Source organism: Micromesistius poutassou, assembly GCF_964030765.1.
Source record: "Micromesistius poutassou genome assembly, chromosome: 13".
In the NCBI taxonomy this organism is placed as follows: domain Eukaryota; kingdom Metazoa; phylum Chordata; class Actinopteri; order Gadiformes; family Gadidae; genus Micromesistius; species Micromesistius poutassou.
In genome coordinates, this window is record NC_140283.1 from 16,456,626 (window position 1) to 16,474,159 (window position 17,534).

The following is a 17,534-nucleotide window of genomic DNA, read 5'->3' on the forward strand; positions in this document are numbered from 1 at the left end:
TGACTTACTGCCAAGTAGGTTAACCCATACAAGGAATGTGGCATTGCAGCAACATCCATGATGACATGCTTATTTTAGGAAATGATGCAATGTCATGGATAGGAAAGATTACAAGGAGACACCCTTTGTCTTGAAACAAAAAAAAAGAGAGACACAGGCCACCGCGGTGTAGCGTCCCCCAGGAAGACATTTCTTTATAACTTGAAAATGTATTGAAACGACAGAGGCCTCGGTCCGGTATTATCTCCATACATGCCAAATGTCACTTAGCAGACACTTTTATCCAAACTGACCGATTGGAATTGTGTGTGTGTGCTATTACATTAGTTAAACATTTTTTTGAAATTCTTTTTACATGGCAAAACGACATGATTACGACATGATCAGCAATATCAGTAGCAGCATATAGTAGATTAGAAATATCAGTGTCGGTGCGACCCTAATTGATAAACTATCACAATATGAATATTGGAGCAACTAGACTTATCTCAAGATTCACTAATATGCTTTCACGCACGCCGTTTGCTGTGATTCTGTTGGGGGAGCCGCAGTACAGCAGTCCGAGCCAAAGCCACCAGCTGCTCTGTGATAATCAGGTCCCAGGTCCCACCCTAAATAGTGTTCAGCCTGGGCTAGGATTGCCCAGGCCTGCCCTGGATCACTCACACATCCCCAGGACATAGGTGCTGCAGAGAGCTGGGCCATGCATGACCAAAGCATTGTAGTGATTTGTGATTAGTGATTCTGTGTCTGAATGAGTGTTGTGTTTGAATGAATTGTGGTTGGCATATCAAATATTGATTAATGCACAGGGGGTTAGTGGACATTCTGTTTCGCAGTTTCATGTTCAGAATCACTTCTTATGATTTATAGGGTTAAAGATGTAACATATTAGATTAAATGGTTTGAAATGAGCCAATAGTCCTATTTATGCATTATGTATGCAGAGACACCACACGCATAGACATAAATATGCAGTGAAAAGTCTCTCTCATACACACACACACACACACACACACACACACACACACACACACACACACACACACACACACACACACACACACACACACACACACACACACACACAACACACACAGTATAGTAGTAGACCAAACATCACAGAGCTGTAACCAAATTATGAAGACCCCATCATATTGTCTGATCATACAGTGCCTTACGCAATTGGGAAGAAGACAAACTGCGAAGTATAAAGTGCTATGGCCATGGATCCTATGGGGGGGACCTGGTACATGCTTATATACCACACAAACTCAACAAGCAAACAAACACGGACATCATGGTTCATTACCCTGCAGAGTTCTCTTTCCTGATTGGATAAAGTGGGAACGAGATACCAGAATTTAGTTTTCTGTTTACTGAGGGGAGCGAGGAATATAGGGCTATTCAACACTTATTGTAACAAATGAATATTGCATACAGCGCCTTTAACACAAGGCCCTAATCCAATGACACTGCATACTCATGTCTGGGCATGAGTATGTCTGCCTCCATCTCACCCATGATCTATAACCTGCCTTGTGTAGAGGCAACCTTCAACAGTATCAGCCTCTTAATAATGCCGCTGCCACCACCACCACCCTTACCCCCACCCCTCACGGAGCAGCTTAGAGTGGATTATACCACATTGTGCAACCACCAGAAACACCGATATTCCATCCTGGCTTAGCAATCATCTTGACCTTGAAATACTCTGAAAATAGGAGGTCAATCTCCTTGCAACTTGGAGGCCAAGATGAATGGGAAAGTGTACGAAGTGTGGATCATACAACAGGGTATCTAGGTGCGCGATCATGCACCATATAATCCATAACAGTGTTGTTACATTGCCAGGGTTTGTGTTAAACACACATGGAGATGTTGTGTTTAGGAAGGAACACAGATGGCCAATGGAAGCCAAGACATACACATCAGGCCCTGTTTAAACCAAACCCATTTGCTACTACTCATCACAGCACTAGGGATTCATTTATTAATGTACCACCATGATGCTAGTGGGTATCAAAACCAGTGCATTTTAGATGCTTACTGACACCTGATACCAAAGGATTATCTCTAGAAACAGACATCTGCATATGAATGCAGAATTTGTAGGGTATGGGTATGTGACTGTATCAGAAGGGTTCTGCTTTCTGTTTGCAGTCCGAGTAGTATTGACCATGTTAGAGCATGTTTTGGTTGCATGGAGAGCAACAATGTTGGAACCCATTGGCTATCGTCTGAAGATTATGTAGCTAAACTTGGCTTAACTTGGCTTTAACATCTATCATAGAAAGATTACATTTCATATATAATGCCTAACATCTTCCCTATAGATCTTATAGCATGTGTGTTTCTATGTGTGTCTATATATGTGAGTACTAATACCTCAAATAAAGATGTACATTGTACTTGTGGATAAGGTTATGTGTGTGTTTGTGGATAGGCCTGTATGTGTATCATTTTTTAACATTTTCCACCTGTCTGTTTAAAGTTGTGTGGATCCAGTGTATGACACTTGTGTATGTGTGTGTGTGTGTGTGTGTGTGTGTGTGTGTGCGTGCCACCCTAATGAAGAGCGGGCTGACCAGAAACCCGGCCTGTTACCGTCTTATCTTGGCTTGATATCATTGTGACGTCATTGTTTGAAAACGTATCCCTCAACTCCAAGGTCAAAACCCACAATGTGCTCTAAATATTCAGCCTTGTTGCTGCGTTCACATGCCGTTCTCAGCACTGCACACTCTGTTCACACCAAAAATGGTGTTCACAGGCTTCTGTTGTGCAGACAGAGTACTGCTTAATAGGACAGCATACACAACGAGGAGTTTTGTAAAGCATAAACAAAACTGTTTTGACACAAGTCAAACTTATACCAACTAGGGTCTATATAATAGTCTGATGACCATGCATTTCCAGAGCTCAATCAAGTATTTAATTAGGTTTATTTTGAACAGGAGGTGAGGACCGGACAGTGAGTGTACAAACTCGATAAGCAGCTTAATTTGTGATGTACGAGGTAGCCGAATTGTTTACAATTAAGCAATAGATGTAATAACAGAGAGAGAAAGTGGTCACAGAGGAACCAACCGACACTCGGCCTCTTAAAATATGCATGGATTTGATTTCAACATTTGATAGTGATTCCTCTTCAACATTTGACAGTAATTCCTCCTGCAATGATATTCGAGCCCGGCTTCAAAGTCGGCAGAACTTGACAAGCAATGGCTAATACGATTTCACAGAATTTTTGTCCCCTTTTTGTACAAAAGAAGAAAAGTGACAACGTACGCAAACCCCACATGAATCCGCAGCCACTGCAATTATATAAAACCTTGTCGGCCAATAACACGAGACCATACCCCAGACCAACTACAGATCAACCAATCAACACAAACCCAGCCAGAGAGGGTAGTACTCACACCAGGAAGTGGTAGAGGAAGCACTTCACCCCTGCGGGTCTTTCCAGGAAGTTGTAGACATCGCCCTGCATGCTGGTCTTGGCATACGGACTCTGGAAGCTCTTGTGGTGGTGGTGGTGGTGGTGGTGCATCCAGCTGGACCGGGGCAGCGGCGGCGGTCCCGAGACCGGCGTGATCTGCAGCGCCGGATCCTTTGTGTACGGCGGCGGGCGGCTTGGGACGCCTGATCCATTATTCACCTCGCAGGGGTCCATTTCCAGGGACACTGGAGCGTAGCGACTCCTTTCAGCACTGACCCCTGAAGACGCCCTGGCTGGGGTGAGGGAGGAAGAGGGCGAAGCAGTCGCAGCAGTCGTGGTAGTTGCCGTGCCGGACTCTGCTCGTTCGGCCTCTTCGTCCAAGCCGTGGTTGGCGCCGAGGCGGGTGTTCGCGTAGCCGTTGGGCCAGCGGGCCTTTAGGGAGCGAGAGAGACGGCTGCCGTAGTCCTTCTGTATGTGGCACTTCACGTGGAAGGAGTGCCCTCGCCGCTCCCCCATGGTGGCCGGGTCAGGATCAGCAGGCGTGAGTGGCGTGGCGCGGAGCGGTCGGTGGTTCTGCGGTGGCTAGGTCATGGTGGCCGCCCGTGACCGGCCGCAGGTGGGGGCGCGGAGGCTCTGTGCTCGGTTACAGGTGTCCGTGAGTGTGGCTGAGTGTGTTCACCAGACCTGGGGAGGGAGTACGATAAATCATTAAGATAGCATGACCAGCAGTGAGCCCCAGCATGTATTTGCGAGGATCGCGTTACCAAGGAGGGTGTAACTAAATGACCGCTAAGTGAGGCGGTCTTCCGGCAATAGTATTTATTGTAGCTCACTGGAGGTGCAAAGGGGCCAAGCAGTTTCACCTGCTTTTAACGTACTTTACAGCCAATACAACGTATGCTGCCTATGGCAACTTATATGTATTGAACGATAATACATCATATTACTACCCTGGAAATCCAGAGTTCTCGCAAGAGCACAATTTGAATTTGCTCAGCGAGTCACTCCCCGATCAATATACTCACTCCCCGATTCCCCTGGCCCAGAACATTAACCAATCACATCTGTGTATCTGATATAGGCGGGCCAAAAGTTTTGCTGTTTTACCGACCAGATACGGCAAGAGTCTTATCTATTTGTCAGCTCCGCTGGTCTATCCAGACCCCTTGTATTCTTCTGATTGGTCGTAGTGGTATCCAATTGCATGCAGTGATATTTTCAAATGGATGCTTGGTGCCGCCCCTCGAGTTGGGCCATTTTCATTACTCGGTGCCAGACCCTACAGCATTCTAGATGTGGGTCTGGATTTCCAGGCTATCATATTACATCAATCATACTAAATCAATAACAAAATGAGCAAAGTTGTAATAAAAAGCATTACATATTTAGAATATATATACTGCACATTAATTGATAATGACTACATTTTCATTGGTTATGGTTGGATAGGCCCTTCTGTGTGCCACAGGTTAAGCCAGACCTGTAAGGAGTATAAGCCTGTGGTTAAAGCTTAGCTTCCTCCCAGCCACAGTGTCATGAACTTTGGCAGTGTACAGTATAGTGAGAAACAAAAAGGTTGTGCTTGACTTAATTTGTGTCTTCAATTTGAAAGATTCACCAGACTTGTCTGCTAGCATTGAGATTTACTTCATTTATTATAGTGCTATTCAGATAGATAAGGTTCATAACCAATATGGGAACAAAAAGGACCCCATTTTTATTTGGGTCTCGTCCAAGTACATCTTTCAGTCGTTAAAGGTACCCCTGTTTCTCAAATGGAAATACTGACTTATGGGCTACCCTGAGCCGTTGCATTAGCAAGAAAGCAGAAGTGGATGGTAGAAATTGTATTTTTCTCTTTCTATTTGTCATGGGTTCTTCTGACTCTGTGTCCCTTTATGTGCATCTGAGAAGTTGCAGCACACAGATGACGGAAGTGTGAAAAGTTGCTTTCATGACAAAGCACTATACCCTCCATTGGTATATTGTAAAAACGACTCTCAATGACTAAAGAGTCAGACTTTGGTCCAATGTAACTCCAACCTACAGCCTCTGTCTGCTGTAGGTTGGAGTTACATTGGACCAAACAGCATATACCGGTACCTGATATCTGGTTCACAAAGTCTTCAGTGTGATAAGAGTGTGTGTGGATTCCACCTTGTGACAACCCTCAATGAGGGAACATTATGCATGAGTGACTAGGCTGGCTGGTCTGTGCTGCTTGTCTCTGAAGCCAGAGACGTATCATTGAAAAAGTCAAGTGCACTCATCCAAATGTGAACACTAATATGTAACCCTGAAATGTGTGTTACTTGCTGATTGGGACCACCACCCCCTCAACAAAAAACAACTAATGGCAAGAAAGACAACTGAATCTGGTTCCATGGTTGTCTATCAGCACTTTTAAGAGTCCGAGAACACCGATTTATCAAGTCAAATTTGACATATGAATAACAATGAGGACGGATTATGTGGCATGAAGACAGATAAGGCAACAAAACTGAACTGTTGCTTGCTTTGGAAGTCATGCAAAATCTACAACACTGAAGGTAAGCATTGATCTGCAAGCAGACAGAAAGAGAGACAAAGAAACAGACAGACACAGACAGACAGACAGACAGACAGACAGACAGACAGACAGACAGACCGATACCCTAACTAGAGGGATGTAGTGATGGTTGGTAAGGTGTGTATAACATCAGACAGACAGACAGACAGACAGACAGACAGACCGATACCCTAACTAGAGGGATGTAGTGATGGTTGGTAAGGTGTGTATAACATCATACACAGCTTTCTCGCTGTCACAACACCACATGCATCAGCCTACTGTGAACCATGAAAGCTGGGGTGATGGAAGGCTGCAGACTATGGAAAAAGTATTTGGACCAGAAGCTGTGTAACTAGAGATACAGCCGCCCACCATATATTTGTCCTCAGCTGATGGACTGGTGACAGGGGCCACCAGGACCGCTGTCCCTCCGTAGATAAAGTTTCTGCCCCCAAACTCAGACAACTAAGACATACACAATACACTATTAAGCATGCATAGACGTGTTAAGGGAACACGGTTACAGCGTATTGTCTGTATTGCTATACAGTGCATACACGCCTGCCAGCTGGCAATAGATTTGGCAATTTATATTAAATTAGGCGTCATTTTATTTAACATTAAAATAATTTAAAAAATAAGTCTTTCATTTTCCTCGAATCCAGTAACTGAACCAGATCATCAGTTATCAGTTACGTGAGAGTTCACTGAGTTCGATGCATACGACTAGAAGCAGGCAAGAATCAGCCAGACAGCATAACATGAACTCACTTACCTTGAATTCGTTAAAAAAAAAAATACAAAGTTCTTATTTACAGAAAACGAACTCGTAAACGTTTGGTTTCTCCAACAAAAATCAATCTCCGAATAGTTATGATTATACACGATTATGAACCGGATAAAATACACGGAAAACGAATTGGTAATAGCGTGACTCGGTGATGTGCAGCCCGCCCAGCGTGCTTCTCTGAAGCGTCTCTCTGTAGCCTTGCAGGTCGACGCTGCAGCTGTGCACCGCTGACATGTGGTGCATAGGGCGATGATCTGCGAGGCTGCACGCCATGCTTCAATACCCTTTTAATTGACACGCGTTTGATATAATATTGATGGTGACAGCTACACCATCGGTATTGATTCCGAGACGATAACATAGACGATATTCTACAATATAAACTAGTGCTTGACAGGTATATTAGGCTTGAAGTAATATGGATAGTCGGTATGTCTATTTAATTTGATAGTTTTGGGTAGCATACCTGGTAATTTTGGGGTTTATGTCGTAGCCTACAACGTAAATGAAAGTCACGACAGTCCATCAAAGTCTGGTCTATCACCTGTTCAAATATCGCACTTCCCGTCCGCACCTGGAGAGGGCGCTTGGTAAACAAGCAGTTGAGCTGAAGTTTGTACCTCTTCGCTTTCCGTTATCATTGGAAAAACATGGCGGCTCACACTACCAAGATATGCCTGTCCCTAGGTCGAATAAATGGACCTGGTTTTGGACTATATGCACCATTAAACAGGGCGACATATGCCACGGCACTGTCTACATCCAATTTTACTGGAAATAAAGGTGACGTTTTACGAACGATTGTTTTAAATGATGTCACGTCTCCTAACCTCCGCCTCGCACCATGGTGCCTGGTCGCTGTGCTGTCATGTCTTCTGTCTTACTGTCTTACACTAGTAACTTCATTACAGTCCATCTGTCATTTTCTTCAAGTGTAAATACTGTGTATTTGTTGTTCAAGGCGGACCTGACCGAGGGGGTCGAGGAGCTTTGCTAAGGCGGCCCAGACGAGAGGTAAGTCAGATATCTGTGTACAATTCCTAAATCATGTTTTTTTTATTAATCAATAATTACAGAATCAATGGTGAAACTCGCGAAAACAAATTCGTATAGACAATTAGATTTACTGACAACGAATTTGTATTTGGAGTCGACTGCCTGTACTGAGTGTGTGTGTGTGTGTGTGTGTGTGTGTGTGTGTGTGTGTGTGTGTGTGTGTGTGTGTGTGTGTGTGTGTGTGATCCTGTGTCGTTTAGCCAGGGGAGCCCAGAACAGAGAAGATGGACAGCCAGCAGGACTGGTCTGCGGTCTACCCGTCCGCAGCGTCGTTCAGACCGGGCGCTGTCCCCCTGCCTGTCCGTATGGGCTACCCGGTGAAGGGGGGAGTTCCCTCAGAGAAGAGAGGCAACCTGGAGCTGATAAAGGTCAGTGGGTCATCCCTGAAATTGATGTCATGTGGCTTATTAAGAACATTATATAATATAAAAATATATTTATAAAACGGGTGGCTTAAATCAAGCGATCTGATTGGTTCCCAACTGTTGTATATTGAGCGTATACACACAGCTTTGACGCCCGTTCAGTTTACAGAGTTCAGTATCACTCCGCGCCTAACTTGAACTGTTGTTTATTTATATATAAAAGCAATAGCATAGTGCACTGAAGCCTAAAAACATGTTGTTTGCTGGAGAGGGTGGAAATGTTGTAAAGCAATAGGCACACGGTGAGTGAACTCGATAGAAGGCTAAATTGCCGGTGAACCAAGCTACCGTCTCTAGCCTAGCCTTCTCTCTGAAGGACTCTACAGTGTGTTGCATAGCAACCGCTGTACACTTTGCAGGCAGCCAGGGGGTCGCCGTCCCTTAACTGTGGTATAATGACCGTATACCACAGCCTGTCGTGATCTATTGCTTAAATATATCGCAGACAATGCTTTGTGAGGTAAAATAGAAGGCTTTATTTATGGTTATAAGCAGCCCATTCCCTTTATGTATATGTGGATAAGAGTTTCCAGCAGTATGCATTGGATATAAATACATCTCTCTAGGAGGGCAGCTTGTTATTAACTCTATGGCTGTCTCTCTCATCCTCAGATTAATCTATCAATCCTTTATAGATTATGTCTCTTTATCCACTGTGAGTGTCATTGGATCAATTATTCTGTGTAAAGTCTAGACAGCAATGAGGCTGAATATGTTGTTCCTTCGCAATGTTTTATGACTGGACATATGATTTGGATTTACATCAGTTAATACATCAACTTGATTATATTATACATCAATTAATTAATTATGCATTAGCTGAATTACACTAACTGAATTTGATTGTGCTTGAAAGCAAACCTGCGTATGATTGTCTAAACATCTCTGTTCCGTCAGATTTTTTTATGATCACTTCCAAGTTCAACTCCACCATGTTTGTAGTTTATTTGATTATTCAGTGTTGTTGGCCATCCCCTGTCCCACAATGTGGCCCAGTCTCTCTCTGTGTCTGGACCCACTGTGCTATTTGACCTCAGGTCCCGCCAAGGTTGTACCTTACTTGGGTAGCAACAGCTGGACAGGAGGGGGGCCAGGCATAACATTTGAGATTTCATTCTCTCCCGCTGCCCTACATGGCTTAAAAGATTACTTGCAAGTGCTTTGCATCCTTATTTAAGCCCATAATAATTTTTTCTCTTGTCTTATGTATATTGTAGGAACTCTTATACAACTGTGAAATGAATGGTAGACCTGATAGCAGTTCATTACTTATTATAAATGAATAACCAATATTACCAAGTGGTACTAAGTCATAGGAAAGACATGAGGAAATGTGATGGGTAGAAGTCAGTTTTACTGAGACAAACATGTGTCATGACTGTCATGTAGAATCGATTGACCAATATATCAACCATGCATTTCACAGATGAATTCATTTGACAGATTAATTCAATTTATATGAATTTATATAATTTATTTGTTTATATAACAATGGGTTCCCCTGTTCTTATTCTTCTGTTTAGATACCAAACTTCCTGCATTTGACACCGGCAGCTATTAAGAAGCACTGTGAAGCCTTGAAACGTAAGCCTCCTTGCAAAGCGTGTTTTTCACTTCACCGACAGTTTGCCCGTTTACTTATTAGATTAGATGGGTACTGCATTCATCCCCAAGGGGAAATCGAGTGACGTTTAGTTTTCTGCCACCAGCGTTCTGCACCGAGTGGCCCGCGGGCCTGGACTCCGAGGCCGACCTCGACAAGCACCTCCCCATCCGGATAGAGAGCACGGACTACGTCTCCGCCGGGCCCTCCGTCAGGAACCCTGCCGCCCGCGTGGTCACTCTCCGGGTGAGTTCCTCCGCCCTGCTTTTCTCCACCACAGCTCTTGGAAATACATCGGCCTACGACGAGTTGAGGATTAATTTCTGGAGGAGCACAGGATGGAATATCATAATCCTGCGAAATGTCCCACTACCTTTGCTTAGTCCATTTGTGGGTTTAAGAATAGGGTCTTTTTGTACTATGTTGGTCTCAACTGGAGTGCTTATTATATATTACGAGTAAGTAGTGAGTATTACAGAATATACATGAAACAAGGTCACCTAGCCCTGGACCAATAGGAGCCGAGAAAGGATGTATGAAAATGGGTACAGGGATTTTGAGGGAGAATCAAAAATGCAATCCAACATTATGTCTCTTTGACCTTTTTATCAGGCAGTCTGCTTGGACAGCTGCAATGTCTCTAAGCTCATGCAAGTGTGTTCCGGTCTGGAGAAGATTACCCACTTCAGAGTTTTTTTAAATTGCTCCATTTATTTATTTTGTTATTATTATTATTCATTTAAAATTCTGAGGCTATTATGTTGCCACATGGACACTATATCCAATTTGTTTTTAATCACTAAAGCTGCTTTCACAACGCCGCGCGGCAACCGCCCTGATAACCGTGGAACCCTCGCTGCCGGAGGGTTCCACGCGGCGGTGTGAAAGGGCCGGGCGTTTTTAAAAGCAGCTGCTATCGCTGCCGCCGCCAAAAGTTTCAACACGCGGACAGCTGAGCGTTCACGTGGGCAACCGCTTCCTGGTCCAACCGCCGCGGTTGCAACCGCCTCCCCTCTGCCGGCCTTCCCTCCTTGAAATGAATGGAGGCGGCGAGTTGCCGCGCCGTGGTGTGCAAGCGGCTTTAGGATAAATATTGTCTGTGTTTAATTTTTTATTTGTCCTATTGTTAGGACTTTCATCTAAATCTAGAATGAGCCTGCATGAACAATCTTCTCAATGTCCTATCCTTACAAAATATATAAACATAAAAAATATCCTGCACTAATCACAAACCATCTGGTCCAGTTATTCTCTGCATTAATTTAGATGTTTGTAGGTGGGAGTTATTCTGACAAATCCCTGTGGATTAAACAGAATCAAGGAAAGATTGTAGAGTAAATAATCCCCTAGTGTCCATCAGGGGCTTGACTTCAAACCAGAATAGATTGACCTCGAATGGTTTGCTTCTTTGTGTGTGATGCTTATTGGGTCTGGGGATATGATTATAGATATGATATAGGCTTATAGTTGCTAGGAAATATTAAAATTTCCAATTCAGTCAATTCACTATGTATTTGGACCGTTTGACTTACCTACAGAGTAGACTGATGCTGTTAATAGTATTCAGGTTTGTCGTGGGTTGGGTGTGAATGTGTAAAAGGAGCATGTGTGCAAAATGAGTAAAACCTTGACCATTAGGGACACAATGAATTCACAAATACATATTTTGATGTGGTTTGACCTTTTGGTTGGATGGACCACTGATATACCAAATGTAATGACTACAGTTACAAATGCTGTGTGAAAATCTTGTATTGTTATTGTCTAACCTAAAATCAACTATTTTTTATATATATAATATATATTTCTGATAATTCCTAGATACATGCCGTTTGGATAAATGATAAATAAAATGAAAATAAAATAAAATGAAGCACAAAGAAACACGCATACAAACAGTTTAATCTCGTGGTTTCATTCTATTCTCTTTACTAGGAACTGATCTGTTGTAGTTTTCATCTCTGAGAAGTAAAGGGATTTTAAAACACAAAGCCTAATATACAAATATACATCAAATAGATTGACAAAGGATTACTTTACAGGCAAATCAAATGTCTGCTTGAATGCAGCCACTATGTATCGCGTGCCATCGATGCCACTATGCCATCGCGTGGAAAATCATTACATGCTTTTTTTTTTTTTTTTTTCTATAATATCATACTTTTCCCTCCAGGTCAGGCTTTCCAGTCTCAACTTGGACGGCCATGCACGGGAGAAGATGCTCAAACTTCTTGGGGACAGATACTGTAAAGACACAGACATCCTGACCATCACAACGGACAGGTGTGTGTGTGTGTGTGTGTGTGTGTGTGTGTGTGTGTGTGTGTGTGTGTGTGTGTGTGTGTGTGTGTGTGTGTGTGTGTGTGTGTGTGTGTGTGTGTGTGTGTGTGTGCGCGCATGAAGACCGAAGCTCATCGATATTAAATCATAAAATACAGTAATGTAATTTTTTTTCCTTTTTTCTTCTCTAGTTGCCCGTTGAGACAGCAGAATACAGACTATGCCATGTACCTGCTGACCGTTCTCTACCATGAATCATGGGTAAGGTCCATGACCGTGTTCTTAAACTAGGTCTTTCTCCGAGCAGTGATGCATGCCAACGCCGCCCTTTATCTGGTGGAGGCTCTCCAATACCTGGTGCATTTGGGGTTGAAGTCTGTGATCTAGGCCTTGAAAACGAAACGCATAACAGGAACACGGTTGACTTTCAAATAAGCGCAAGAATAATACGATCCAAATGTAAGTGTACATCTCGTCCCAACCCCTGACTCAAAGACCCGATCAGGGCTAACCAGGGCACACTGGGACATCAACCAGCGCCGTTGTTTTTCAATGCCCAGTTCCATGCCCTCCTGAAGATGGTTGAAATGTCTGCCCATCTGTAATCCCATCAGGATGTATCAGGAGTTGGGCAGTATTGTACTTGGACTCATGACATTTCCACACAGAGAACCAAAACACCCAGGCTCCCCCTATCAGATGTTGACTCCGACACCCATTCACATTCAGCCAGCCAATGCCACTCCATAGAAACCCGCCACCAAGGACCCCTCCATCCACCCCCCCTCCCCACCCCCCCCCCCCTTGTTCAGACCGCTGCCTTCTGGAGCTCTTCTGGTCATGTTTTAGTCTCCTGAAAAGAGGCCATTTGCTGGGAAGCTGAGCAGCGTCCGATGCCCTTTAGGACTCACAACGGAAGGCATAGTGGTGGCCGACGGGCCTGTGAAAGCCTGCAGAGTGCTGCACTGTTGAGGCTGAAACGCTAGCCCACAAAGAGGACTATTGTCAGCGGCTAAGGTTTACTCTTACTTTTTTTTTTTTCTATACCTACTCAGGGACAGGCGGACACGCCGGGAAGGTGAGAGAAATCGTGCTTTGCTAATTCCACTGTGTGCCTGTCCAGGCCTTCCCTCGATCAGGGGGCCGGGTGGTTGGGGCGTCTGGACTGAGTGGGCCGGGTTAGGTGTTCTCTGGGGGGGGGGGGGGCAGGGGCGGGCGGGGGGCTGCTTTTTGGCGAACACACTCATAATGTGAATCGGGAGTGAGCAGAGTGAGACATAACGGCAGGAATGTGGACACAGCGCATGCTCGTTTTTTAATAATGGAGAAAGCAGGTGGCTGCCTGTCGTCGGGCAGTTTGCCGTCCCGGTACGGAGGCCGGTGTCAGGCCTGTCAGCACTTCATTATTATTGACTCGTGCTCGTAGAATTTAGCCCAGAATGGCAAAAACGTTTTTGTAGGGAATTGAATGCCGTTTATGCAGTTTCTCATTACCTACTCATTGAGAGTGTATAGAGGTAATCTTTGGCCGTTACTTTTCATTCCAATAGTGAAACTATGCTTTCATGTTGGTTAGTCCAATGTAACTGGTACGGAGTCTACTACTATTATTTAGTCATTTTAGCACGCTTTTAGATGCATTTATCCAAAGTGATTTACAGTGATTTTCAGTTGCATGCTGTTGTTATTATTATTGAGGTATGGGTTGGGTATCTCGCTCCATTGTCTCCGGTGCAGACAATGGAGATCGCAACAGCCCGACCTGGTCTGGGACGTCCACACCGAACACCATATGGATTAGACATGTAAAGCCGTGATGAGGGCCATTAGCGTCCATCAGGGCCGTGGAGAGCAAGACGGATCAGGCTGGATCGCTGTGGAGCTTTAAGCCGCTCAACAGTGGAGACTATTGTTGTACCCACAGATTGTGATGGCAGACAGGGGCGGTGGGTGCAGTGGTAGTATGGAGAAACACTATCTGTCTGAGGGAAGCTTCAAAAGACTGGGATGAGCGACGGCCATGGGACGGCCAACAGGATTCTCCCTCGGGTTCCCATAGCGATCATGTGGATCAGTTGGACTCCACCAAAACATGTTGGAATCTTCAAGGCCCAATGAGAAACTATAATTGAGCATTCTCAGTCTGACTAGTGAGAAAACAGCCTCTGATGTACTTTTTGAAAGAAGGCTCCTAAAGAAAAGGTTTTAGTCCTAGTAATCAGGTATCTGAACATAAATCTGGGTTTTAACTAGTAACCAAGTGATAATATTCACTGTTGAGCACTGGACAGGCCAACAAACCCATAAACTACAAACTTGGTGGAACCGGAAAGTGTTCATGAAATCATTACAGGTTAAAGGGAAATCCCATCCGTGCCCATAGATGGGCCGGCGTGTGCACAGGAGATCCGCACACGCAGTAAATGTATTCAGCCATGTGACTCGAAACTTAAAATGCCATAATCCATCATGGGATTATGTCCAACATTCATTTATCTTCACTTAATCTTCTCTTATCCCGGGGGTTTCAGAAAACGGAGGCGTGGGAGTCAGAGATGACGCGAGCGGACCGCCGCGAGTACATCTGGGAGGACAGCGCCTCGCAGCTCAACATCCTGGACACGCTGGGCCGCATGGCCGCGCCCGGCCCCGGCGAGGGCCCCGGCGAGGGCGAGGCGACCCCCAGGGAGGAGCTGCTGGGGCGGGCCGAGGTACAGCAGTACCAGGACTCGGTCACTCGACTGAAGAACGAGGGCGAGAGCGAGAGCGCCACACTCCGCTACAGAGAGGCGGTGAAGAAGCTGCTCAGTCTGTAGCGGGCCGTCCCTATCTCTGACCTGGACCCACCCGGCCCTCCACTCCCCTCGATCCATCCAACCCCCCACACACACACACACACACACGGGGAGGCAGGGCACCTAGGGACGTTGGAGTACTCTTCGAGGCTTTAAAACAAACAAACAGACTCCTGTGGTCCCCCTGGACTGGACTCGATCATCGTTCACATCGTTCAGCATCTTTGGCAAACAAACAAATATCGTGTGGTTGATAGTGGAACTTTTTACTTTTCTCAGTAACAGTAAAGGCGATGAAATTATGCTTCAATCCGCATCCATAACCCCGACTCCGTTCCAGTTCTTCTCTCCTCCCAATCGTCAGTGGGGCAGAGAGAGAGTGAGAGGGCCCGCGTCCCAGTGAGGGGAAATTATTCAGTGACAGTTCTGCTAAATATCCCCCCCCCCATCCCCTTTTCTCCCCACCACCTCTCCTCTCCTCTCCCCTTCTTGAAACAGCTTTGCTCTGCGGTCCGTGCCATTTCCAGGACATTTAAAAAACCCAAATGTGCTGGACGGCAAACTGCGACCCACCACACCACAGCATCACTCGACACCTACTTTTTAAAAGCCCGGCGAGCTTCTCCAAACGCGCGCGACAACGCTTGGATCGCCTTCCATCGCATTTCTTGCTTGGGAGCGCCCATCACTGCACTTAAGTGTAGGGCACGCTCCATGAGGTTTGGCGTAAACATCCTCTCTCACTCTTTTGAAGTGTATTGAAATGTAGCTCGGCCAGAACGGAACGTCTTCGCGTGTATCATCTATCGCCGCCCATTTTATGCCGAGACGCTGTGGTGAAGCGCCTGTTTTTTGTGTCCTGTCACGAGCCATTGGTTCACGACTGAAACCAGATACTTATGCTGTAATTGTGGGCTTAATGTGTTCAGAACGTCAACTCTAATAAATCTGTTTTTCATTAACTCTAGGGACTCCACTTGTGTTTGTGTGCCTGTGCCCAGAAGTTTTTGGGGGCTCTCAAATAGTGATGCGGTATAGAATAACATTCAGTTTCGGGCGAAAATAAAAATGGCCTATTAGATGTGTGCATCATTAATATTAATAAACAAAAGCCCAGACGCTTTACGTAACATTCCATTTGACATTCTTTAAATGTACATTTTAAGACACGGTCGTGAACAAAACCAAAAACATGAACTTCCAGTCCCAATATCTGTCTACTTTTTTGTTTTGCTTTTTTCATTTTTCTTTGCTCTCTCTTTCCCCCTCGACCCCCCCCCCCCCCCGTTCAAGAACCCTCTCTGATGAGCACGTACTTAATCAGACGCATGGACTCCCCTTTCCCCCTCCAGGTGGTCCGGTAGCGTCCCTTCCTCTTCCTGCGGCCCCGCCAGCTGACCACCGCCAGCACGGTGCAGCAGCAGCTGAGCAGCACCGTCACGCACGTGGCCCCCATCACCAGCAGGGTGTGGGCCGCCACGTGCCACTCCGTCCCCACCACGTCGCCCCCCGCTTCGTTCATCCACGGACCCCCCTCGCCGGGCCCCGCCGCCGTGAGGTTCCGGCCGACGGGGCCCCCTATCGTCTCGTTCGCCGCTGCGGTGGCGGTGGCGGCGGCGGCGTACTGGTTGCCGCTCTCGTTAGCCACGGGAGCGGCGGCGCTTGTAGCGGCGGAAGTCGCGGCGGTAGCTTGGGATGAATCGGACACCGCCGCCGGCGTGTCTGTTCCGCGTTGGGAAGAGGGTGGGGTCGGGAAGGTGGGGTACGGTATCGACCGTGTGGTGTCTTGCTTGGTGGAGCTGCTGCTGACCCGAGGGCTTTCTGCAATAAGGTCTTTATAATCAGTTTGTGGGGATGTTTGGTCCAATAAGAGATGTGGTGTTGACGTTGTTGTTGTTGTTGTTGTTGTGATGGCTGTCAGGGGAGCGATCGGGGTGCCTGGGACCGACTGGAGCGCCTGGGACTGGGGACTATCTGCGGCGGGGTCCGGGGTACTCCCAAGGGGGGACAGGTCTGTGGGGGAGGGCAAAGTGGTCGGAGAGGTTGTTGGTTGAACGGAGCTCCGCAGTGTGTTTGCACTGCTGGTGCTGACGGTAGTTGTTGTTGTTGTGGTTCTTGTTGCAGCGGTGCCTGTTCTTCTGCTCGGGGTGGGGGGGGTCACAGGCCTGGCGGGGGTCACAGGCTTGGCGGGTTGACGGGGGGGCCGGTTGAACTGCCGCTTGTCCGAGGCCAGCGGCTCCGAGGCGTTGATTCGTGTGTAGAGATGCGGTAAAACACGCACGTTAGAGGTGAAATACTTCCCAAATACCAACAGGTCAGGGTCAACACCTAAGACATGGAACATTGATCAATGCACTTTTCGGGGTAAATATTCCAATATTTTCTTTATTTTAATATTTCAGAAAAAACAATTATGTATAATCTCTTTGTTTACGATACGGAATGTACAATTATATAGATTTTTTATTTTTTTGTTGAATCAGCACATTTAAACACTTTAATTGACTAGGTTATTACTAAGTATTAATTGAATTCCAGTACAGGTTCCAGACTCACCCTTGGTGATGTTGTAGAGCACCACGTTGCCTCTGT

General features: G+C 45.9%; 2 protein-coding genes across 2 annotated transcripts in view; one reads left to right on the forward strand and one right to left on the reverse strand.

Moving 5' to 3' along the window:
- The window catches only part of kcnq1.2 (potassium voltage-gated channel, KQT-like subfamily, member 1.2), a gene marked incomplete at its 3' end in the record, with an annotated part of 23,039 nt that extends 18,921 nt beyond the window's left edge, over positions 1-4,118 (reverse strand). Inside the window, exon 1 of the mRNA XM_084477160.1 lies at positions 3,423-4,118. Coding sequence (XP_084333286.1) covers positions 3,423-3,958 — 536 coding nt within the window. The 5' untranslated portion in view covers positions 3,959-4,118. The remainder of the gene's footprint in view (positions 1-3,422) is intronic.
- A 3,313-nt stretch (positions 4,119-7,431) lies between these two features.
- On the forward strand, positions 7,432-15,904 carry mrps35 (mitochondrial ribosomal protein S35). Its single transcript, XM_084477712.1, has 8 exons — positions 7,432-7,566; positions 7,745-7,797; positions 8,040-8,207; positions 9,788-9,848; positions 9,974-10,113; positions 12,041-12,150; positions 12,339-12,408; positions 14,679-15,904. The coding sequence occupies exons 1-8, from the start codon at positions 7,434-7,436 to the stop codon at positions 14,961-14,963; spliced, it is 1,020 nt and encodes a 339-aa protein (XP_084333838.1). The 5' UTR covers positions 7,432-7,433; the 3' UTR covers positions 14,964-15,904.
- The last annotated feature ends 1,630 nt before the right edge of the window (positions 15,905-17,534 follow it).